Source organism: Macrosteles quadrilineatus, unplaced genomic scaffold (genome assembly GCF_028750875.1).
Source record: "Macrosteles quadrilineatus isolate MER2022 unplaced genomic scaffold, UCM_ALF_1.0 Scaffold_5__1_contigs__length_97177068, whole genome shotgun sequence".
In the NCBI taxonomy this organism is placed as follows: domain Eukaryota; kingdom Metazoa; phylum Arthropoda; class Insecta; order Hemiptera; family Cicadellidae; genus Macrosteles; species Macrosteles quadrilineatus.
In genome coordinates this window covers 46070640-46096750 of record NW_026542598.1, presented here as the reverse complement: position 1 = coordinate 46096750, position 26111 = coordinate 46070640, and the positions used below count along the sequence as shown (strand labels likewise).

At 34.7% G+C, this 26111-nt stretch overlaps 2 protein-coding genes across 12 annotated transcripts in view; one reads left to right on the top strand and one right to left on the bottom strand.

Moving 5' to 3' along the window:
* LOC128993898 (protein hsr-9-like) overlaps positions 1–12480 on the top strand; it is a 49382-nt gene extending 36902 nt beyond the window's left edge. For 4 of the 11 annotated variants that reach the window (XM_054417971.1, XM_054417972.1, XM_054417975.1 and 1 more), the window contains 9 exons: positions 611–893; positions 1807–1895; positions 4579–4605; positions 6320–6376; positions 8289–8516; positions 9164–9391; positions 10760–10972; positions 11388–11495; positions 11909–12480. In XM_054417971.1, coding sequence (XP_054273946.1) covers positions 611–893; positions 1807–1895; positions 4579–4605; positions 6320–6376; positions 8289–8516; positions 9164–9391; positions 10760–10972; positions 11388–11495; positions 11909–11914 — 1239 coding nt within the window. In that variant the 3' untranslated portion in view covers positions 11915–12480. The remainder of the gene's footprint in view (positions 1–610; positions 894–1806; positions 1896–4578; positions 4606–6319; positions 6377–8288; positions 8517–9163; positions 9392–10759; positions 10973–11387; positions 11496–11908) is intronic. The other 7 variants (XM_054417976.1, XM_054417978.1, XM_054417977.1 and 4 more) reach the window with 7 other exon arrangements.
* Positions 12481–13430: 950 nt separating this feature from the next.
* On the bottom strand, positions 13431–24920 carry LOC128995323 (chymotrypsin-like). Its single transcript, XM_054420306.1, has 7 exons — positions 24770–24920; positions 24296–24380; positions 23908–24067; positions 22271–22446; positions 21730–21834; positions 14405–14550; positions 13431–13828 (listed from the first exon to the last, which is right to left on the bottom strand). Exons 1-7 carry the CDS (start codon positions 24830–24832, stop codon positions 13703–13705), a joined length of 861 nt encoding a protein of 286 aa, XP_054276281.1. The 5' UTR covers positions 24833–24920; the 3' UTR covers positions 13431–13702.
* Positions 24921–26111: the final 1191 nt, after the last annotated feature.

Below are 26111 nucleotides of genomic sequence, written 5' to 3'. Positions count from 1 at the left end.
GAGCTTCTCTCACTTAGTTTTCCTATTGTCTTTTAAAACAGATCTCAACCTGGGGAGCATGGTATGATTTCAGGGGGCTTGAGCTGTAGTAGGAAAATAATTATAAAAAATAAATTTTATAAAATTAATTTGGGATTGTTGCCATATATAAAAGTTAAATTTAATCACATTTCATTCTGGGAAATAGAGAATAAATAATTAATTAGACGATAATTAATTAGATTAGAATGCTGTGCTGCAGTTAAATATATATATATATATATTTCGAGTATCCATTTGCTCATGGACTCAAAATTTTCTCAGGTAAAAGTCAAAATATCTTTTGTACACAAAGGTGTCAAAAATAATTAAATTTTTTGTGAGGCTGCATCTACAGAAGTTCTCGGCTGTTCTCCAGGAATTTGTTCAAAGTGTAAAATGGTCTTTCCTTCAGCCAAATCTTCAAATCTTTGTTTAGTTTGTCCCCAGTAAAGTTCTTCATGGATGCTGGTGAATTGTTCCGAAGCTTGCAGGAAGAAAGCTTGAACTCTATCCCATAATCCTTATCAGCCACTTTGCTTTCCTTTTTCATGATATAGGCCTAACTAATAAGGAACCTTCTCTTACGCAGGAGCCACCACTCGACTTTGAGCCTCCTGCCAAGATACCTCGAGTGTCTCGTAACCGTCCCAGCATGTCACCGGGCAATGCAGTGTACCAGGCGGCCATGTCTGGGCTGAAACAAGGAGGACAAGGACACCCTCTGCTGCCCAAGTTGGTGCCTGCGCCTTCACCACCAGGCCTGATACGTGGCCGCGGTCGACCACAGATGATCAACCGCTACCTGGGCGACATGCGCACGTCGTCTGTGCTCGCTGCGCAACAGAAGGCCATGGCCGCTTCAATGAGGCCAGGTGAGTTACAACTGGGGTTGTAGTTGTAAATAAAAAACAAATGTTGCTAGCACGCATCATTTTGTATAATTAAAGGTAGGCCTATTAAAAGTCGCAATTAGTCAATATCTAGAAGTATAGCTTAAAAATCTAAAACCAGAATGTTTGTTTTGTGTTTCTGAAGTATATTTATGACAGATCTTTAATATTATCAGGCTGAAGACTCATCTAGTAACTCACAACACAGCACCTTTTGATTTTATCCTGTATTTTCCAATGGGGTCAAGAGATGTAGCCTACAATAAATCTCAGTGACTACAGTTAAAATACTATTCTGTTATAGCTCAATAAAATGGCAATTTGATTTGGTCACATCTGTACCTAGATGCGAACAAAGGATCGGGTGCTTGAAATAAAACACACTTTAATTTGAAGAAAACCGCGTTGGCGTGCGTGAGCCGGTGGTGTAGGACGACGACTGCAGGTCGTGTGATGTGGTAGCAGTGGGTTATTTGATCAGGCTATATGATGTCATATTGTATATCTAACGGTACATGGACCGGATGGTTAAATACAATAACCAGTAGAATTACAAATCGAGGAATATACGATGGATTCAAGATAATATACTAAATATACTACAGATTTCTTCTGTAAAAATTCTAAATAATAAAAAGGTTTAATTTGCAGACTTGTTGCTAGTAGGATAAATAATAGTTAAGGATTAGGCCATTTGATGATTTTTTTCTAAAGGAATTTTAAGAAAGAAGTTTTTACTTTTATTACGCTCAATTAGTTTTAATTTATTATTATTGCAGGCAATGCAAGTGTACGTACAACACTTTACCACTCGTCTCTAGTATTTTATTCAATTTGTTAGATGTTACACAGTGTTTTTGAGAAATAAAGTATAACAACATAACATGTTGCCCAGGAATGCTGTATCGACCGTCAGGATCAAACTCACAACCGCAAGTTCTGCTACCAGCCTCCTACCAGCTGGCCAACTCACAACTATACCAGGTGTGTATTTAGCTGAAATAATCCCTACACACATTACTTGTCACCAAAGGTTGTGTAGTAGCACCAACTTGTGTATATGCACCTAAATATTGTTTGGTGCATCAACATATTTAGTGATTCAGTCCGTATTTTCCAGATGTAAATTTTTTAAGCCCAAATGCAATTCTAGGTTTTTAGTTTTTTTCAAACATTGGATCAATTTTAAAAATGTGATCTTTATTTTCATCGGTTGCACATTTTTTACCCTGGTGTTTCAGTATACAGTAATACCCCAGTACAGTTCAGTTCAGTTTCAGTATGGTGTTAGTGGTAGTAAAATAACACAACATTTTTAGTTAGTTTGGAATTTTAGCGATTTGTTTATAGTAAGTAGAACTTTACAAATGGAACCAAGTCAATTAAAAGTGCTACAAAATGTTATGGATATTATTAGTTAACTATTTGAAAACTAACATTAATTACAGGGTGTCTACCAGTCGGGAATTCCGGGAAATTCGGGAAAAAGTCGGGGATTTTGAAAGGTCGGGAAAAGTCGTGAAAAAGTCATGAATTTCGGCCGAAAGTCGGGAATAATCTAACCTTTCAAAATTAGGGATGAACGGGTCCCAAATTTTTAAAAAAATGTTCTGGATCTTATATTCCTGATCATTGGGACGGGATTACATTTGAGGGGTGGGGGATGAAACGAAAATGCATCGGAATTCCAATTCGATTCAGTGATGATCAAAATAACGATTTGAATCATGGGAATTCAGTGTCCATAATATACGTTTTTGAATCAGCATCCATACGTTATGGAATCAGTATCTATATACGATATTGAATCAGTATCCATATACGTTATTGAATCATTATCCAAATAACTTTTTGAATCAGTGTCTATACGTCGTTGAATCAGTATCCATATACGTAGTTGACTGTTACATTGATACTGTTACTTTGACTATCAGTATCCATATATAACTTATTGACATTATTCAAATGATTGACATTAATTATATAAGCTATTCATTGAGATGAGACATTGCTTAGCCATACAAGTTATTACCATCCAAGTACATGGCATACACTGAGACATTGCTTAGCCATACAAGTTATTACCATCCAAGTATATGGCATACACTGAGACATTGCTTAGCCATACAAGTTATTACCATCCAAGTACATGGAATACACTGAGACATTGCTTAGCCATACAAGTTATTACCATCCAAGTACATGGCATACACTGAGACATTGCTTAGCCATACAAGTTATTACCATCCAAGTACATGGCATACACTGAGACATTGCTTAGCCATACAAGTTATTACCATCCATGTACATGGCATACACCGAGACATTGCTTAGCCATACAAGTTATTACCATCCAAGTACATGGCATACACTGAGACATTGCTTAGCCATACAGGTTATTACCATCCAAGTACATGGCATACACTGAGACATTGCTTAGCCATACAAGTTATTACCATCCATGTACATGGCATACACCGAGACATTGCTTAGCCATACAAGTTATTACCATCCAAGTACATGGCATACACCGAGACATTGCTTAGCCATACAAGTTATTACCATCCAAGTACATGGCATACACTGAGACATTGCTTAGCCATACAGGTTATTGCCATCCAAGTACATGGTATACACTGAGACATTGCTTCGCCATACAAGAAGTTATGTATACCTTGTAGTTCTGATTCTATCCTCTTATTTTATCAATGTAAACCAATTGAAAGATTCAGTATTTAAATCTTACAAAGGTTTTTATTTGTTTACACCCAAACATATCTTTATTTATAAAATGAATAAAATAAAATAGGTAACATACTTAACAACATGATGCTGCAAGTAAAAATTATGAAATAGGCAAGAAGCTCACTGATATTTCCAGAAATACTGGTTCTTCTAATGTATGATTGAAAACAGATATTTCACTCCACTGAGAAGTATGAATAGAAAAATTCCATGTTGCTTCGAATCGAGTTACATCAACATTTTTTTTTAAATCGAATCGTTGCTTTGAGTTGAAATGTTTTGCTGCTTCACACACCCCTACATTTAATACGGGATGTTCTTGGCATGTGATACGTTTCGATCGTCAGTGATTTCGCTGGGTCGTAAGTGACAACATATGTTGACAAAGGTACCGTGACCGCGAGACGGAAAAAGGTGTAGTAACATGGAGAATGGACCGAGTTTTTGGTCGGGATTTATATAAAAATGGTAATGAAAAGTCGGGAAAAAGTCGGGAATTCCATTTGAGAAATCTGGTAGACACCCTGTTGGAGCTTGGGTCAAAATTAGGTAGTTGAAAACCGAATGATAAATATTAATTTCTTATCCTCCGTTCATTTGAATTTTTTGTCATTGCATTTCATCCTCCATTTTTTAGTACAATATAAGAATAAGTTAAAGTAGATATCTTAGATTTGGAATGTTAAATATTTAAAAAATGGTAGTCAACAAAATTATACGCATCATTTTTAGCTTGTGAGGATAAAATTATTTTATCTGTCTTTTTTTTACTGTCTTGCAAGCATTACTTAAAAGAAAGTAGCAATGCCTAAAGCACTAGCTTCAAATAATCTGTTTACTAATATATTCTTAGTAGTTAGATAACATACCATCATTCCTAATAGAAGCCTAATCTATTGTTCAATTTCTTTCTGTTCTGAAGGACCAAATGTCCCTATATCAACAGATGGTAAGCTGATTTACACAGTACACTAATTGCATGTTCTAAATGCATGCAGGTGCAGGTCTATGTCTTCCGTTGACAATGATTTTCTTTCTTTATTTCTCGGTTCCGGTACTATTTTCTCGACAAGAAATATGTTTTTCATGTTAGTCTTACAATATTATGTTTCTGTGTGTGTGTGTGTGTGTGTGTGTGTAGAGTTATATTAGATACGACACTTTAGAGAAATGTGTTAAGATTGTGACTATTTGTAAATTTTAAAACATATTAGAACTTTTGACCTGAAGTTCTTAATAAAAGAAAACTAAAACTTAATGAAATCAACAATGTTCACTTCTTATTCAGATAGTAAAGTTTTATCTGTGAAAATCTATGTTTTTTTCTGTGTGCTAGAGAGGTTTAGTCCTTAATTTATCTGTTTATAAGGATAATCCTTCCAAACCCATTATTAACGTGATTGTCTAAAAATTTAGTTGTAAGGAATTTACTGTAGCCTTTAACATTCACAATTAAAACTTTCGTCAAAACCAAAATCTGTATGTTACATATAATGAACTGTGCTTAATAAAAAAATAAAATAAAAATAAATATTAAAAAAAAAAAAATAAAAAAATAAAAAAATAAAATAAAAATAAATATAAAAAAAAAAAAAAAAAAAAAAAAAAACTAGCTGTAGGCCTACAATAAAATGTGTTGACCTTCGTAAAATTTAATAATATATTTAATCAGATTAAGTGTGAAAGGTAAAGCAGAGTAGCAGTAGCCTACAGATCTACCAACGTTCTTTATTTTCCTCAATACTTTGTCCGTTTAACTAACTTAAACTGTTCTAGACAATTTTTCATTCTATACCTTTTTATACAAACAGTTTTCATCAGTTGTATATTTGCATGTTTTTTTTTTAGAATCAACCATTGCAGCAAGATATTAAAAGAATAGGAATAATAGATGCCCCAACTGAAAACTTTATCGGGGTAGTATCACTAACTGACAGTAAATAACATACAGGGTGAATTGCTCAACCGGGAATGAGCCATGAAAAAAAAATGTATTGTGCCTGTATAGATCCTCAATCCCACAAACCTGTCAATTCTGACGGTAACGACTTTGGATTCGTGGTGAAATCCTGACCATGTGCCACGATCGCGACGTGACTCAGTAAACATCTGCTCTCGCGATCGCAATGTCAATCTCGTAGTAATCATAATATTAGTGTGCATTGCAATGTCATCACTATAGTCCATGATTGCAGAGACATTATTTATTGTCTTAACAATTACGACATCCGGAATTTTTAGTGCACAATCTTAGCAGACGCTCTCTGCGATTGTGAGAGTAAAAGCTTAATAGTTTGAGCTAGATTTTGATACGTGCTCGAGCTTCAAGCGGATAATATTTTAACTTATAAACATTCTGGCTGTAGTGTGTCGACTATGCCTGGTAACCTCAGGAACATTGCTGGCGCGTGCAAACACTGCTTTGTTTATTTCTGAGGTCCGCCTCGTACCTAGCCTGTACGATGACCCCTAACAACATCTAAAAACAAATGCAAAATATGTCAAAGACAATACGGTGATTTTGATTATCAACCTTGTAATATGTTTGTAGTAGGAATTTTAATTTTTGATAGAACATTACACCACCTGCGATCGGTGAATAGGCTGGTAAAGTCAACACTTTTAGTAGTTGGTGGTTGTTAAGTGTTGGATGTGTTGCACAGGTGACCAATCACAGGGGAGGACTCAGCATCGGCCCTCCGCCCCTCTCTCTCCCTCAGGTATCTCCTACGGCTACGGCTGGCCACATGCACGTCTATACTCTAAACACACCTTGGGAAAAACAGAATTTTGATACCTGTTTTCTAACATCTTAACCCTCTCTGTGTGTGTTTTTTCTGCAATGACGAGCATTTTTAAGTGTGGTATCTCTTTTGGTTTAATTGAAGTGCAGAATTTCCAGACAATTACAGTAAACACATTTTGGGCGAGTGTCATACTACTCTCAACTAACCAAACAATTAAAAAAAAAACTTTCAAATGCGTTATATAATTCCCACTGACAAACAAACTTAACTCACTACTCATAATTTCTAAGAGAGGCTATCTATGTTTTCATTAATAATCATGTTTTGCCAATTATAATCAGCTGGTGTCCGGTAAAATTTCATTACAGTTCATTCGTACATAATGAAATTCCATTTGATCAAGCAGGCGACAAAGAGCTGTTTTCCGGACTAAATAATTGTGTGGAAACAGTTAAAACAGTGTAGCAATAAAATATATATATTTTTAAATTTTAGATGCTCAGTAAGTTTGAATTAAGTTTTTAAACTCGGTAATTTTTTTACGGCCTCTGGGGACATAAAAACAAGCAAAGGGGTCCCGGATCTAGGTCTAACCATTAGACCTATGGATTCTCTCTATATGGGAAATTCGCCTAAATTAACTAATGCACATGTAGAAACTGGGAGCTTAACATGGAGAACTTGCACAAGAAAAGCAATTCTGCTAATTGATCAAGAAAGTGTATTTATTTTCTTAAAGGGAGTGGTGGTTTCCACAACCTTGCATTTCGCAGTCCACTTAAGCCTGGATTTTAGGGAAAGCGAGGGGTGAGCCGTTTCAATACCGATACATTTTTGTGGTTGCATCGGAACCCAAACCCACAACATGGTGTGCCATACTACCGACTAAGTTCTGAAAAATTTCACAAACTGTTATTTCCTCCTCATCTAGAATTGATGGGAACAACCAATTCCAAGCCATGTTGTTGCTCTTTTGTCCAAAACATATCAAATGTAACCAATCTTTGTCTGCTACTTTTAACCGACTAACTGTGTCACCTTCTGCGTTTAACACTTATGCTACTTCTAACATTTTCAGGTGGTGTCAATAATCTCCTTATCCATTTTTATATTGCAAGTGGTATATTAATAAGGGCTTGAATTAATCTATTAATGGTTTTTGAACAGTTTTTTATATTTATTTTTTTATTGAAAATTGTGTTAAATAGGGTGTGAAAGTTTAAGCTACTATTTTAATTAGGTATTGTTGGATTGCTGTTAATGGCATAATGGTTGGTTTATAGGTTAGAGTGGTGACTTGCATTGCTCCATTAATATTGATGACATTGTTCTTTATCAATTTAATTTATAAATCCAGTTAACAACAAAAAAAAAATGATGGCCATTTCATGTTTTCTTGAAGCTTATTTTGAAGCTATTATTTTCTGTGTATTGCATAACAATACGATTGTCATAACGGTAAAAACTGCAACAGTGAAGAGTCAAAACCCATAGCTTTGTTTCAATTGAAATACACTACTGTACCGTAATCTTTTTACCTCAACAGGCGGTTTGTATCTGTCGGATGTTTGAATTATTGGGATTCTGGTGTATGTCTAGTTAGTAGAACATTCAAAATGATTCAGTAATTTTGAATATATACCTCTATGCATGTACTGTTATATTGTATTAAGTAACTAGTGCAATATTAGGCATAGTAATGTTTGGCTTATTAATTTTTCTGAAATAATTTTTTAGAATCGTCCTTGAAATGAAGAGGCTAGATAAAAAAAAGAAATAGTTGAGCTGTTTTTGAAAAAGCAAAGCTATCAGTTTAAAATGGTTTGCCTAAGTTAGAGGTTTATGGTTTATCCCTACTCATGTAAGTGACGTGTTTGTGATGTAGCAGAACGTGGCGGCTAGTGTGGCCAGCAAGACGTCAGTGACACCCGTCGGAGCCTCTACAGCCAAACTGCTGCAACAGCCGAGCATCTCCATCACACCTCTACCTCGGCAGCAGCAACCCCCGCCCTCGCCTGCACCTGCGCCTCCCCCCGCCAACAAGCCTGGCCGCCCCGCCGGCTCCAGCAAAGCCACCTTTGTCATCTGTGAGATCTGTGACGGATATATCAAGGTACTTCCCTCTAAAGAGATTATATCAAACTTGCACATAGTGTTGTAGAATCCAGAGTCTGCATTGATGACTGCCTGGGTTTCAGTGTTGTCAAAGACCCTGGATCAAAAAATTCCCAGGGCTATTTCTCTCAATTTTAACCCTTTCTCTTCTGAGGAATGACTAATGGATTGAACAACATGATTTAATCCATGTAATTGATTGTTTTTAAAATGTATACACATCAAGCTTTTTTGAAAGCTTTGTGGTTAATGGTTAACACAATCAAAGGCCTTGGAAAGAACACAGAAGATCCCCATGGTACTCTGTGATACATCCAGAGCCAATAAATCCAAATTGCTCAGCAGCTAGAATGAGTGTGCCTCTAAAAATATTGAAATTTGATTTTAGTGCTACATTTTCAAAAAAATTGGAAAAGAAGGAAGATGCGAAATGGGACCATAGTTATATGGATTTTTTCTGACCTTTCTGGAAAAGAGAATTTACCCCTGTATATTTTCAATTTTCAGGAAAAACTTAAATTTTGAAAGATAGATTTATTAAAACTACATAGGAACAGCAATAGAGTTTTTCATAATGTCCAACAGTATCAGATGACGATATTTGCTAAAAATTAAGTGCTTAATCGTGACACAAAATGTCAACAGGACCTGGAGCAGTTGAGGAACCACATGCAGTGGATACACAAAGTGAAGATACATCCCAAGATGATCTACAACCGACCGCCACTCAATTGTCAGAAGTGTCAGTTCCGATTCTTCACGGACCAAGGACTAGAGAGACATCTACTGGGCAGTCATGGTCTGGTCACCAGTAGTATGCAGGAAGCAGCTAACAAGGGCAAGGACGGAGGCCGCTGTCCCGTCTGTGGCAGGGTGAGTCATGTACACCAAACAGACAATTTGGCTAAGTAAATATCTTAATGAGAATGTAGACCACAATGGCCTAGGTTTTTATTTTCCTTAATTTATGAATTTAAAAGTTACGATAAACTACCTGTTGGGATTGAGACTACCAATCACTCCATTAACAAGTATGAATAGAAAAATGCTGTGTTGCTTCGAATCGAGTTGCATCGATTCTAATCAAAAACTTTTAAATCGAATCGTTGCTTTGAATTGAAAACTTTTTACTGCTTCGCACACCCTTAAATTTGATACTGGATTTTCTTGGCACATGATTTGTTCCGATCGTCGGTGATTTCGCCGCGTCATGAGTGACGACATATGTTAACCTTTCAGAGGGCGCATTGGTTTTCAAAACGGGAGAGGGCGCACCCGGAGGTTACTTCCAGGTCAATAAAAACAAACATTTATGAAGTAAAATTTGTACTTTAGTGCACAAATTAAGTTTTATTTTTAATTTTTAACATCAAAAATGCGTTTAGTGAAATCTTAATTATAAAATAACGAAATTTAGATAAACTATTATTCTATCAAATGTTCTAACATAAAAGTATATGAAGAAATCTTTTACAAGAATATATTCAAGAAGTTAATTTAAATTTTACCACAATGTCCTATAATGTGGTTTTAGATGATAACACTCTCAATACCTGATGTTTTAAGTAATTTAACATAATGGGTATCTTAATACTAAATGACTCTGTACATACGTAGTTCGTGAATCTCACTTTCAGCACGGCTAAGAGTGTTGCAATTCGAAATTTTAACTTCTTCACTCATCTTGTAAGAACTATATATTTACTAAATAATGCCATGAATCGTAAAAAAAATAATAATTTACAGTAGGCCTAATTGTTTGCATGCAATAATCAACGCACACACTAAACTAAAGGTCAAATCACGGATGTTGCCTCCAGGCTGTATAAGAATCGGCAGAGCGCACACGGAAGTTACTTCCAGCCTCTTACAAAACTGAATAAAACTAACAAATATTAAATAGTAGGGGTGAGTTTTGACCTTCACTCGATTCTAGGATTGAGGTGCGTATGGTACAGTGACACTCACACTGCCGACACCACTCAAAATAATATAATCGCGAAAAATAAAACATCCCTGGAGGTTACTTCCGTGATGCGACCTCTGGAAAGTTAACAAAGGTACCGTGACCACGAAACGAAAAAGGTGTAGAAAGATGGAGAATGGACCAAGTTTTGGTCGGGATTAAAAACAAATTGTAATGAAAAGTCGGGAATTCCATTTGAGAAATCTAGTAGACACCCTGTTGCACGAAAATGCTTCAAAACATTAAATATTTTATACATTGTCTGTCTGGCGCAGGTTTACCAGTGGAAGTTGCTGAACCACGTGGCCAGGGACCACAATATGTCGCTGAAACCGGCGCATCTGTCATACAAGTGCACCGTGTGTACAGCCACGTTCGGCATGTACAAGCAGTTTGAGAACCACGTGTACTCGGCTCACAGTGTGGTGGCCAAGCGAGTCATGGACAAGAAGCCTTCGTCGTCCAGTCAGCCCTCGACCAGCTCCCAGGTGTGTACCTCACGACCTTTGACAATTACATTCCACCAACATAATTATCAAATTAAGCTGTCACCTATTTTGAATCAGAATTGATTACGTAGTTGAATTTAGCCACTGACATAGTATATTACTGGTTTCTTTCAAATACACATAAACTGTTTATAAACAGAAAACTCATAATATGACTTACTGTAAGCTACAGCCTCTTTGAAATCACATTAACTCTTTCAGAAACAAAATATTAGTTGGGCCAGTATACTGTAGCCACACTGTGGGAATGGTTCTTTCAACTGTTGTTTTTTTTATAACTAATTTTAAAAAAGTCATAAATTTGGCCCAAATTGATGGGATGTTGACTTCAGTACTTTAAAGTCAATGGTTATAAGTATTTTGAATGGTTTGGTTAAAATTTCTTTTCTTGCAGGGTGATATGCTAAAACCACTGAAGATTAATGATGAAATCACGATAATCCCTCAACCTGCTAGGTCTAAGACAAAACCTGCCGGATCTAACAATCGCCCACAGAAAAAGGTGAGTTCTTTCAATTGTTAGCTGTATCTTAAATGTGAAATGTCAGTTTCAAAAATATGCATTTTGGCTAATTGAAAGGTCGGCCTTTTTTTTGAAAGCATATAAAAAATTAAACTATCTACTTTAAAGGGACATTATGACAGAATGACCCAAATTTATTCTGTAATTGGACAGAATATTTCTGCATCACCAATACTTGTAAAGTTTATAAAGTTTGACATTACAGATTTTCCATTCAATACCTAGAGATTACGTCTAACGCTGCATTTTACTCATATTTTTTGTTTGGCTAGGTCAAAATCTATGAACCATGTATTGTTTTGCAAGGACAGATAACTTACCCACAAACATTAATTATAAATGTTTATGAACACTTTGCCCTATCACTAAACGATTCAATCTGTTTGTTTCAGGTGTAAACTTCCCCCGATCTACACTTAGTGTGTCGTCCGCTGTAGTTAATTATTATATTACTATAAGTCGTTTTCTTTATTTAGAAAGGTTTTTATATATTTTGAGTTTGTCAAATGTAAAATTTTCGTATACCGTAACTTGTACATAGCACACTTTAGAGAATGACTGTCGGAGGTGCGGTGTGTGTGTCATGACCCGTGTATAAAGCTGATGTATAGATATTCACGAGATTTGTAATTTTGTATCAGGGGGTTTGGCTCTTGGTGCCTGAGCTCTGCTTTTTGGCAGTTTTCTCTACGTCATGATTAAGCCAGTGACCTTTTTAATTTTGACGGTTATTTGTATATAAGTTTGATATTGAATGTGGGTTGATGATATTTTATTGGTAGATAAGCTATTCTCTGTTCTCGCCGAGCGGAACAGTTTTTAAATTTCCCTTGTGTATAATTTATTCCGTAATAATTACTCCGAGAAATTCCAAAGTGTGAGACTTGACTTTATAAGTACAGTATCATGTGAATAATGGGTCTATTGATATAACAATGTTCCATGAATAAATATTTTGTTCCAATTAGATTTTTTCTATTCCTGGTTTTCTCAGTTTACTAGAGATAAATGAGATTATTCCGCAATGTTAAATTACAAGTAACTAGGATCTACATTGTAAACAGATACTATTTTACCTACGACTGTTTTAAATTTTAAGTATAAATTTATATTTTCATAAATAACCAAAATCTATCTTTAAATTGTTGGTAAAATGTGTTTTACTTTATTGTCCATTTACAGTTGTATATTTATTTTGTCCATTTGAAACAATATTTATAGGTACATTATGGAGTACCTAAATATACATGTATATAAAAAATGTTTTTATTCCTTAATTCATGACTCAATCAGATCCTCAAATAGTTCATATTTCATGTGCGGGGTGGATTCAAAATTACATGACACAGTTTAATTAATGTATTTTTGATAATTCAATAACTACTAATGGTGCATTTAGAAAAAAAGTAATAGAATTTTAGAACAAAATACAACATTTTTTTAAACAGGTTGTTTTGGGAGCTGCAGTGACCTTTAATTAACTAATTTCAGTTTTCTTTCTTCTCCCTTCTGATGAAGTCCCTAACTGGGACGAAATATTAAGTTTTTCTGTGTTGTGTCATGTGTTTTATGTGTAATCAAGGCTAATCTGGACTCTACCTACCAGGTAAGCTAGCTGATCCCTATCCTTGTACATAATAATCCTTTAATTAACTAAACTAACACATTTTAGTATTTTTTTAGGTTTGGTGTAAATTGAACAAAACTTCTATTTCCTTATCAGCTACTTGGCTAAAAATTTATTTTCTTGAAATTCAGAATTTTTTTTTAATTGTGTGCTTTTAAAATGTAACCAAAACAGCAGAGTTTCTTTCTTGTAGCAAACCTGTACTATTTGAGCCAATGTTACAGTGATATGGGTGTGAAGAACCCTGTCAGTTAGGGTTAGAAATTAGAAACATAACATCAGAGAAAGTTCAGCAATACTGTACTTTATTTAAAATTTTTTACTTCTTAAATTGATTAAATATACACAGTAAGACAGTAACACAGAAGTTTACAACATTCACAACTTGGGGCAGAGCCAGTCACCGAAGTAGCGTACATCGGTAAACACACTCGGTGCGCTGAGCTCGCAAGAGCTGAGTCCTAGGGAGACGATGCCTTGTTGGACGAGATTACCTGAACCGTCGGTCTGTACTAGCGGACCGCCACTGTCTCCCTGTCACAGAAAGTTTAGCCATAAGTTAGCTTACATCGGTAAACACACTCGGTGCACTGAGCTCGCAAGAGCTGAGTCCTAGGGAGACGATGCCTTGTTGGACGAGATTACCTGAACCGTCGGTCTGTACTAGCGGACCGCCACTGTCTCCCTGTCATAGGTTTATGATTAAAATTCATAGATTTAGTAAATATTATAATTATATGGGTATCCAATTGGTTACAGTGCTTTCCTTTATGAAGGGGGTTGGTTTTTATTTTCAAGCAAGAATGTTTTCAGAGCTAGATGCCAAATTTGTTGTTTGGCTATCAATCCGTGCCTATGCTATCAATCTAGATGCTATCTACCAAAAGGCTGACATAAGATAATAACTAGGGCAGAGTGTGGACTGTTCCTATACAAAAAAACTTTTAAAATACTAACGGCCTTCTTGATACACATACAAAATAAAATAAAAATATAAGTAGTGATCCCACCCTGTGATGACAAGAGCTGCCCCAATAAGTGAAAAGTAACCTGAGGTTTGCTCAATGCTAGGAGAAGTCCCAAGTCAAAAATTTGTTTTAAAGCCAATTTGGACTTCTGCAGTCATAATATTAGGGAAAAGTTATAAAAATAGGTGTCATTCAATCTCTAAATAATTCAAAAAGGGTTCTTTACTACTATCTATTTTAAAATAATAGTAAATGGGTCTGTTGAACACCTTGGCTCTGCTATTTCCACTTACATTACAAGTGCTCTTCCCCCCAGCTCCACTAGTGCACAGTTGACTCTCTATGACGTCGTATTTAGCCACTGTCTTGAAAAAAGTAGTGCAAGAGTCTTGAGGCTCCCCTGACACTACAACGTACATCAGCTTCGATGTTGTCTTTTCTAAACGGAAAACCATTATTCAACTTGACATAAATACTTTTGTCTGATAAGAATATTTGACTTTTTACTGCTTCTCATGTAGGGATTGTTAAAGACTTTTTCATGGACGAAAAATTTTTGTTTATTGGTTATACAAAATGAATGATTATAAGAAGGAAGAACACAATTAACACACGTAACTTTAGGGAGGCCCAGGCAGTTGTAGCACAGTTGACAGCACAATTAATTTACTTGATGTTTCATCCCTACAATTGTCAGAAGGGAATAATTTTCTGTGCTATCGAATCAACTGCTTAGAACTTTTCTTGGTCGAGTTAACATGATTCCTTAATCGTTCAACAAAGACAAAATACTTTCTCCTTCTAAAATCATAATCTATTTAAATAAGACACCCCAAATTACTTACATTTTTGCTTTAATATTCTCACATATTGTAAACTGTGGGAAGATTGAAAATGTATCCCTTATTCATTGCTAGTGTATTTTCCTCATGTAACTACATGCACTAGGATTTATTAGTTGAAAATGCGAGACGTAGGAATTGGCTAACTCAGGAACTCGCTAACTCGGTCGTGTGGCGGAACTGGCTAACTCTGGAACTGGCTAACCGTCTCAGTCAGGAATTGGCTAACTCCGGAACCCGCTAACTCGATTTTGTCTCGCGGCGGAATTCGCTAACTCTGGAAGTCGCTAACCCGGCCGCGCCCACTGCTCGGAGCGGTGCCAACCTTGTACGACAAAATAAATAAATAAATAAATAAATAAATATATCTTTATTGTCACATAAACGTTTTACAGATTACATAGCATAAGCTACAAAAACAGGTGACATTGTCAATATAATCATATATCATAATAAGTACCTAAAATACTAAAAAATAAACAATGATTCTTACAAATAATTATTTGGGTTATTTTATAAAACATAACATTTGCTAATTTAAAAAATTACCATCATTCAAAAATTCGTCAATACTATAATATATTTTGTTTACAAGAAATGAGGCAAGGCTGCTTTTAAAAGACGTTTTGTTTATTAAATCTTTATATTTTGGTTGCAGTTTATTAAACAATTTCTTTCCCATATATTTTGGTGTTTTTTCTATTAATTTTAATCGGTGAATCGGAAACTGAAAATTCTTTTTGAAACGGGTGTTATATTGATGGTCAAAATTCTCCGCACATAAGTTTTCAAAATTTGACTGTACCATTAATAAGGATTTAAAAATGATTAAACTTGGTACAGTCATTATATTAAGTTCTTTAAAAATTGGTCTACATGATTGTTTTCGTTTAGCAAATGTCATTATTCTTAAGTATTTTTTCTGAACTTTAAAAATCTTTTCTATTTCTGATGAGAATCCCCAAAATTCAATCCCATAATGCAATATTGAATAAAAATAGGCATAATATATCATTAAACGTGTTTTCATATCCAAAATATTTCTCAAACAAAGCATTTGGAAACAGGCAGAATTAAGCTTATGTAATATGTTTTCAATGCACTTGGCCCAGGTTAAATTTGAATCAACATACAAACCTAAAAATTTTGTACATTTGACAGTTTTGGTTCTTGTTTTATGTGTGAAATTTCGGGATTGTATCGTATTAAATTTTACTAGTTGTGTTTTTTCTGGATTTAATTTTAGTCCGTTTATTTCAAACCACCTTCTAAGATCCATTAAAGCGTCTTCTACTTTCACCCATAAATCATCCTCCGTTTTAGCTTTAACAACAGCAGTTGTGTCATCTGCATACAGTATTAAATTATGAGCAATATTTTCAGGTAAGTCATTTATATAAATTAAGAAAAGAAGAGGACCTAAAATAGAGCCCTGTGGGACACCTACTCTAATTTCACTCCATTCAGATTTTGACTGCAAGCCTCCTTTTAAAATAACAGTTCTTTGAAATCTACCTGTTATATAAGATTTCAACCATAAAATTGATTTCTTAGAAAATCCATAAATTTCCAGTTTTTTCAAAAGAATGTCATGGTTGACACAATCAAAAGCCTTGGATAAATCACAAAACACCCCCATTGTACTCTGTGACTCATCCAAGGCCCATGACACTTCATTAACAAAATGGGATATAGCGGTCATTGTGCTGCAACCCTTTCTAAAACCAAACTGTTTACTACTAAATATATTGTATGTTTCCAAGAAATTATAAATTTGTTTATAAGCAATTTTTTCAAAAATCTTGGAAAAAGAAGGTAAAAGTGATACAGGCCTATAATTGTCAGGATTATGCTTTTCACCTTTCTTAAAAAGTGGCTTGAGTTCTCCATATTTAAATTGTTTAGGAAATATGTTGTTTTGAAATGATTGGTTAATAATAATTGTGAGAGGTTCTGAAATAGAGTCTATGACTTTTTTCATGAGATCCACCGAAATTTCATCCCATCCCGCAGATTTTTTATTTTTAAGTGATTTGATTACTTTGACTACATCTTTTTGCTCAATGGCTTTAAAATCAAAATTAAATAGTTGTTTACTAGTCATTAAGTTCCTTGTCATATTTAGTGCCTCAAATTCACATGGTGATGTTCCCATTTCCTTGGTTATATTGGTAAATTTTTTATTAAAGAATTCAGCTATTTCTTTTACGTCGCTAATGGTTTTATTTGAGAGTTTAATATCAGGAAAACTATTCTTGACTTTTTTACAACCTAGCTCTGATTTAACAACACACCACGCAGCCTTGCTCACATTTTCTGATTTGTTTATGAATTTAGCATTGCACATCCTTTTAGATTGATTACAAACTTTCTTGAAAACTGTTTTATACTTTCTAACATAATCCTTAAAGAGTCCGTCGTTTGATTTTTTTGCCAGTTTACTTAGTTCTCGTTTATTTATACTAGATATTTTAATACCCTTTGTTACCCAAGACTTCTTTTGATTCTTATTTTTGTTGTTGTAAAACTTTAAGGGGAAAGACTCTTCAAAAGTATTGTGAAAATGGCAAAAAAAGTTAATACAATTTTCTTCAAAACATTTTTTTACAGATACATCCCATTTTATTTCTTTAATATTATTTACAAAACTTGTGACATTGGCTTTTGAAAACATTCTTTTTTTAGTTGTTTTATCTGTTCTGTCCTTATTATCCTCAAATGAGCTATCAAAAATGTTTATAAACAAAGCCCTATGATCTGAAAGACCCAATTCTAAATTCATTGTCTGGACCATGGCCCCCACAAGGGTGGGGCTGGCGCAACTCTAGTCACAGGGCCCGGGCCCTCAGGGGGCCCGGGCCTACCCATTTGTTTTTTATTTTTTTCCCCATTGAAGATCACTTTACAGCTCATAAATTGAAGATAAAAAAATAATATTTAAATATTTTACAAAAAACAAAGTTAAATAATTTAAAATGTATTAATTCTTGATTCTAAGGAAGTTTATATTTAAATTCTATAGGTGCGTAGGTGCGTATGTACTATACAACAGCAGAACAGCCAGCTCGGGCCCCAGTGGCCGGCTCCACAAACTCCCTCTACCCCTTCCTCCCGCCAGGCGCCTAGCCACTCCTACCTCATTCCCCCCATAATAAACAAAGTTTGGTTTTATAATTGAACTGATAGTTTCAAGAATGAATCCTTATAGTTATAAGTTAAAATAAAATTTGTAAAGCATTGAAAAATTGACATGTACTATGTACCATAGCTAAGGTGACCAGACGTCCCGTTTTAGGGGGACTGGTCCGTCCCGACAAATCCTCTCGGGACGCTTATTTGTCCTGTTTTATCAACATTTGGTCCCGGTTGCACTTTTATGTATGGAATATTTCAATTAATAATTATTGCAATCTAGGTTATTTGACACAAACTTAAAAATTCTTTACTTTTGGAGTTTTAAAAATATGAAAGATTGTAGGCCTAATAATTTTGACCTAAGTTTTCTTCCCAATTTGCTCGGTATAATACTGTACTAAAGCATGGATTGGATAGCATCGGTCATTCTCGGCATTACTCGTTGCACATTTGTTTTTCTCCGTGACTACTCGGCGCAAGTTCGGCAGCTCAGGCATCCACTCCCAAAAAATGTAGTATTGTTAAAATTCTTGATGAAAATTGTCACTGAATAAAATATGATTTCATTGGTGTAAGCTGTTAAACTCAATTTACGTAAGTTTTTTCCTACTCCATATTACAAAGTACAATAATAGCAGTTAAGATAGCCAAACCCTCTTACAGGGAAATAAAAAGGACAAAATATTAATAGGCATGGAGCTTTTGTGTATTGATATAATAGTTTTAATTGCTGAATTCCTGTAATTTTAAGTCTTATAACACTCATTGAAGAACTCTTTTCTTCCTTAAAAAAGGCTGCAAAAGTGCCATTTACCACTCACAAATTTAATACCTAGATTGCCTTAAAAACTCACTAAAATACATGACATTTTCAACATTTTCCCGGGGGGGGACCCCCGGACCCCCCCTCTACGCTGGGGGGTTTTCCATACCCCCCCGACCCCCCGGTTGGTAGGGGGGCCCGAGCCAGATCCTGGTAACAGGGCCCACAATTAAATGTGGGGGCCATGGTCTGGACTGAATATTGTGAATTTATTTTTCTAGTTAAGATGTTATCTATGCAGGATTCAGTGTGTTGCGTAATTCGAGTCGGTGATGTAAAGTTAATTTTAAACCCATATTGATTTAACAGAGAAATAAAATCTTGTTTTTGATTTGGATGGCTACAGCCCTCCAACAGATCAATATTAAAATCCCCAGCTATGTATACATTTCTTATTTTTGTTGTTTTATTGAGCATTATAAATAACCTTTCTAACTTATTGAGAAAAGACTTAAAATTAGTTACATAAGGAGTCCTGTATATTGAAATTACAATAATTTTTAAAGTAAAAATCTCAATGCATGATGATTCAAAAATAGAATTTTCATTTAAAACACAGAAATCATCTCTTATAGTGTACTCAAAATAATCGTACACTGCCGTATTTCAAAATGTCAGTGTCTATAAAGATACAGTAAATGTTATTGTTTTTTGTTATCAATTCCACTTTTAACAGATAACTAGCCCAAAGTAATTAAAAGACAATTAAAACATCATGAAAAAATGTTTTTTATTAAACTGTACAATGGCCAGTTAAATGTTTATGATTTCGATCTTAAATATAAATGCCATCAGTATAAAAGAAAATAATAGAATATGAAAAATATTCAAAATTTAGTTTAATTGGTAATAAATAATTAAACCTCTACGAAATTAAGCTAAAATACACGCAAGTTCTTAAACACGGAAAACAGATTTAATTGTAATGTCGTAATAAACCAAAACCATTAATTAATACAGTCATCAACCATCGTAACTTTCATAATTAATTCATAGATTTTAAATTTAATGTTCGTCTTTGAACCGTCCAACTTACGTGTACACATATGATGACATAGACTAAGTTATTATCTAGGCCTAATAGTTTGAACCAAAGCATTGTAGGCCTACTAGTAAATAGTTGCCTAATTCTAAAATGTGTTGAATTTTTTAGCAATAATGTTACATGTTTTAAAACAGTTTTTAGATTGTACACCTAAGCACCACTAGTAAAAAATAGGAGAAGATATAATATTCATATAATAAAACGTGACAGGGTTATTTTAATTCACGATTTTTAATAAACTAATTGACGGATTTTCCTGATTTGAGTGTTGGGTTTCCTTTATATTGCTTTCACAAACGATATAAACTATAGCAAGCCATTGCTCGGTTCACTGTTCCCCAGTACTGAGCTACACAATAGACAATAGCTTTGTTTTTGGATAAGATAGAACCAGCCTGGAAAAAAAACTCCAGACTTTTAAAAAGTAAGCCTACTGAAAGACGTAAAATTAATATTAATTCAACAAAATTAAGAGGATGACCCGGGTTCTACACTAATAGCCTACGATAAAAGAAATTTACAAGTTGTATTTATGCATAGACCAACTTTTAATGCAATCCATGAATACATTAGGCCTACCACTTTATAATGTATTGATAAATATTTATTTAAATTCAATAGCTCTATTTAAAAATACGTAACCACTACAATGTAATTCTGTAATGACGTTTAACGTGTAAATTTTATTATGATTTATGATTTAAGGTTACTACAAGCCCAGTATATAAAATACGAACTCAAAAATTTTATTTGCAGAAGTTCACAAAATGGTATTTATTCGAATAAAAGAAACAAATGGCGGACTACGAAAATAGATATTTCATAACATGTAATAGATCCAAATTAAATGTGCATTTTTATCTTTTTCATACCAATAAGCTACTATTTAAGTAAGAAACCCACATATAAAACATACTCCCTTATATTAGTACATTTCTAATCCTTATGGATCATCTGAAGACAGTTGTATTGTTAGTTCTGTCCGGTGCACTGTCTTTAGAGGTCGTGTTTTGTTTACAATTGTTTCTTGTTTTCAGTAATTTAAAACCTCGTTTAACCAAATAAAACGTTCTAATCACAACTAATAACACGTCCCCTAGTTATATAGCCAAACAGTAAGGAACAAATCATGAAGTTAACTATAAAATGATAGAAACACAATTTTGTCGACACTAGCGATCAGTGTCACCGGACATGAACTAGACACGAAAAACGAGCTTCAAAGTTTACAAAGGGATGTAAAGTTTACTTGTGTTGGTTAGTCTATGGTAAGACTATAATGCATTTTCCACCCTAATAACCATAAGAATAATGTTAAACATACTTCCAAATATATTTATTTTATCGACTACGTTGTTCTTACTCCTAATTAATCGTAGGATACGACATTATGGTACCGATACGATATAGGTAGTACACTTTCGGCAACACTGGCCAAAAATATTCGTGCTTGGCTCCCATTGGACGGCCCGCGAGGCTTCTGATTGGGAGTTAGCGAGTTCCGCCGAGGGACCGAGTTAGCGACTTCCGTACGAGGACGGAATTCGCTAACCCGGCTTTAGAGCGGGTTAGCGGGTTCCGGAGTTAGCCAATTCCGAAACCGAACAAGTTAGCGAGTTCCTCTCATCGACCAAATTTGAAGATAGGGCATTTAACATGGGGTTAGCGAGTTCCAGAGTTAGCCAATTCCGCGGACCCGAAAATGCCTGTATATCTTCAATGAAAGGTATACTTCATCAGTCAACAGATACAAAATAATCATTGTTAACTCACTGTTCGATGTCTTCCCCCAACCAGAGACAGTGAAGTTATTCTTATTGTCCGAGTCAGCTGTCAGTTCATTAGAACAGCTGGGCAGTTTGACAGTGCAAATGTATTCTGAAAACAATCATTTACATTATACATTGACTATACATACACAAGTACAATGATACTCAAGTAATGGGGTTAAGAAGATTAAACTTAGTTTAACCTGATTCCCCAACAGAGTGCACTTCTGTAAAAAAGTATAATTCTTAGCCTAAATATACCTTGTAATCATTTAAATCTCTCTTGTCTCACTATGAAATTAAGAGGAAATAGATCCTCAATCGAACACATTCTGCAATAATTGACAATACCCTTAAAATACTGTTCCCTTTAGAGTTAAAAACTGGGGTAGGTAATCGATATAGATATGATGTTTTCTTCAGTATCCAGTGAAAATTATCGTACCAAGATGGCTGGAAGGTAAAAGTAAACGGATATTCTTTAGTAAATTTGTATGTAGTAGTATAAGTCCGAAAGTACACCAGATAAAATGTTCATAACTAACCATTGAGTGTGACTGCTCTCGGAAGTTTGACAATGCCAATGTCATTGTGGATGCTGTTTGAATCGTACTTCTCGTGGTATTGCAGACCGGAAGAGTAAACCCTAATTACTTGTCGCCCAGGCTCGTAATACTGGCTCAGGTCTAAGCCTCCTAGAACTGCCACAGCTGACTTTGCCCTGAAAATGTTGAGTTATAATTTAATTTAACTGTCTTGAGTGTAAACATAAACATTACGCAAATGCTTTATTATAAATTAATAGAACATCTGTTTTGGTTTGCTGGGTGTTGCCACTTTAGTTTTGCCGCCGCTTTGTAGTAGAGAAGAAAAAGCTATTTTTCTGTAAATCTTTGTACTTTATACTTTACTTTATATTTTCTTATGAAATGGTGACCATACAATGTAGGTATTTTAAGCCAAGTATGAATGGAGATGAGTGTAGGTTGAGTGGCGCGATCTTGTAGTCTTGTTAGTGACTAAGGTCGACATTCCTTAGACACAGCTGTTAATTAATAGCCTAAACAGCTAATGGCAACTAAGGGACCTACAGTTTATAGTGGAATCCGAACCACATTTTTCCTTGGTATATACGAATTGGTCTAATTATCAGGTACTCACTAGTGCGGACGTTAATCTGTAGTAATTGACTAGAGAGAAAATAACTTGTTCTTCCTGTTGGTGAAAACTATACAACTTTGATTGAATGCTTGACAAATGAAGAATAATTTAGTGTTATTGTATGTATAGCTTGACAACACTTCCTTTAACAATGATGTGTCGTTTACTTTAATTTTGATAGCAGTTAAATAAGTTTGGTCAGATTAAAATAGCAGGAAGCAAGTTTTATTCCTAATAAACATAGATGCTATCTAAGAGATCATGGATACATTTCCTATAATTACTCCATAGTTATTCCTCAGAAGAGTCAGTAAAGCGGTGTTTACACTGTCGTGGCGCCACATCCATAACAGGCGTGGCCGCCGTGGAGCCACGTTACCGTCCCACGGCCACAAGCAGGCGTGTAGTGTAAACAGTTTTCTGGTAAAAGCGTATCCATTATAGGCGTGTTCATTTTTATTTACGGGTGCGTTATGGATTGTGCCAAAAGATTAATTATTGAAGGTTGTGCTACAATGAGTGTTATTTTAGCTGATGAAATAGCTCGGCATTTAAGTGTTATTAAAAAAAAAAAAACCAAGCTGTAGCTTTTAATATTTATATCGAATAAACAAGGTTCACTTTGATACAGTTCAAGCATTCGAATTGTTTGAACTTCCGTAAATTTTAAAGATTGCTTTGTTTTCTCCGGTTTTAATTGATTCGACTTGTGTCAATGTTATAGACTTTTTTTTGTTTTCCGTCATGGTACTTAAAAACTAAGACGAAAACCACTGACTTTAAAGAATAATAGTTAAAACTCGTAGTACACTCAACGGCGAGACGAAAGACAATGACTCCTCACCTTGTCTAGCCACGCCTGCAACAGGCGTATTGGGTTGCCACGTCTGTTGCTCTCACGTCTTCACTGTTTACACGAAGCGTGGCCACGCTTGTCAAGAAAGTGAGAAAATTTCTCACCTACACGCCTGACTTAAGCCGTGGCGCCACGACAGTGTAAACACCGCTTAAGGTGTCCTACCCCTGGACGCAATGTGCTGCTGTGAGGATGGTCTGAGACGAGACCAGAGATCCACCGCAAGACCAGCTGTTGCGGCCGTCACTGAACTGTAGATACACCTGGTAGCAGAACTGTCCTCTCACTGCGGCCTGGCCGTTCACGATCTTCAGTGAGTGACGGGCTACACAAACATGCAACATACTTATGTGTGTAGAATCTTTGACTCAAGAACATTTCCAAACTCGCCTGCGGCTCGTGCGTTAACATTTCTTTTAAGTGCAGCAAAGTGCCACTTTGCTCACTAGTTACCCAAATAACTATTGATTGCATAAAAATCAATTAGAATAATCTTTTGTTTTTGCACTATTTATACTTAAAAATTAAATGATAACTTAAAAATCTTACTTACCTTCATTGGATGTTAGATTTACAGCATCAAGAAAAATATTTCTAGATGGAGTAGAAGATATATCAAACACTGGTTTCCTTCCAATCTATAATAGTTGAAAATATAAAATAGTTACAGTTAAATCTGGCAACTATACTTTTATAGTAAATCACTTTTCCTAATATAAAAATAAAACACCAAGAAACAACTCAAATTTCAAAGTTTTAGTCATTAACTTGTAATAAGTTACATGATATTTGAAATGACATGTGACTAGAAACCCATCGCGACAAAAATAAGAGGCAATAGTTAATAGTTTGGGGATTTGTAGAATGTTGCGACATAGAAAGGACGTACTAAATACAGTATAAACAAAACTTCCTATAATTAGTATAATTTAAGTTTGATGTATAAATAATACATAATATGCCAAAATGCATTTTCAAAAATACTGAACAGTGAACATATAGTAGGTCTAATAAGAAAAATGAATACCTCTACAGCTTTTGAAGACTGAATAAACCCAAAGCACAAAAGAGTTGTGAAGAAAAACAACATGGTTGGTAAGTTGATGAGCGTCTTACACAAATTGGCAGAAAAAGACCTTGTTTTGGTTAATTTGCAACTAAACAAGTAGAAGAAGCAAAATCTCCATGGCTTATTGCTATCTACATTGTAAACCATCATAATCTCATAAGTACCTAAATAATTCCTAGAAGTCAAGGTCTAATAGCAAACTATACTGTTTTCTCCGAATAAACTTTTGAAAATACAACTTTGGATAAGACTGAAATACTTTTAAATAAATATTTTCTTAAATACTTTGATGCAAGAGCAAAGTACACATCAGTTATTACACACATCAGAAATATTAAGTGAGTCTTTCAACAATTACCAAAAAACCGGAATTTGTAATTCTGGTAAATATTTTAATAATCAATTACAACAAATAGAATAATAAGTAAATCTTTCAAGGATAATCAATAATGTCTGGAATATAAAACGCTGAATAGTTTTAAATATGTACATCAAATCAAAATACTGCACCCTTTAAAAATTTTAATTTGTTGAACGTTCTGTTTCACTCATTTCTTATATTTAAATTTTTAATGATTTCATTATGTGTTTGTATTTGTAACAGTTTTTTCAAATTCTTTTGTGATGTGCTGCAATTAATTTCTATTTCATAGAATATGACATTTTACAAGTGAGTGGTCTATCATTTTCAAAACTGGTTTTTCACAATGAAGACATTGACCTCAAAACAAAGACGCCTGAATTAGTGTTTTTGGCCAAAAAACTTATGTGTTAATATGCCAATTTAGATGTTCATCAATTATCTAAAAAAAATTGGTCGATTTCAGTTGATTGATTGGGTTTGTTATTTAGAGTAGCTTTGGGATCAGGTCTTTAAAAGTTTTCATGAAAGACAATTAGATTTTTCACTTTTCAGGTGCCATTTTCAAAAGTGTAACTATACCGACTTTTCTGTTGAATTTAGGTAAGGACACATTGCCATTCATTAAAATCTATACTATTATAAAAAAGAGGTGGTGTCTGTGTGTATGGGAAAAGTAAACGCGAAAACTACTGGTCGGATCGGGCTGAAATTCGGCATGATGATAGCTCATATTCCCGATTAACATATAGGCATATTTTTATCCCAAAAATCCTTCCGGGCTCCGCCCCAGTGGCTCTGGAGCAAAGGTTCCCATGTTAACCTTATGAGAAATGGAATTAATGAATCTTAACAGCTGTTTCAATTAAACAAGTTGGTTCTGTTCTATGATTTTCAATAGCATTAAAGTTACAAGGATTACCAACAGGGTGCAGCACT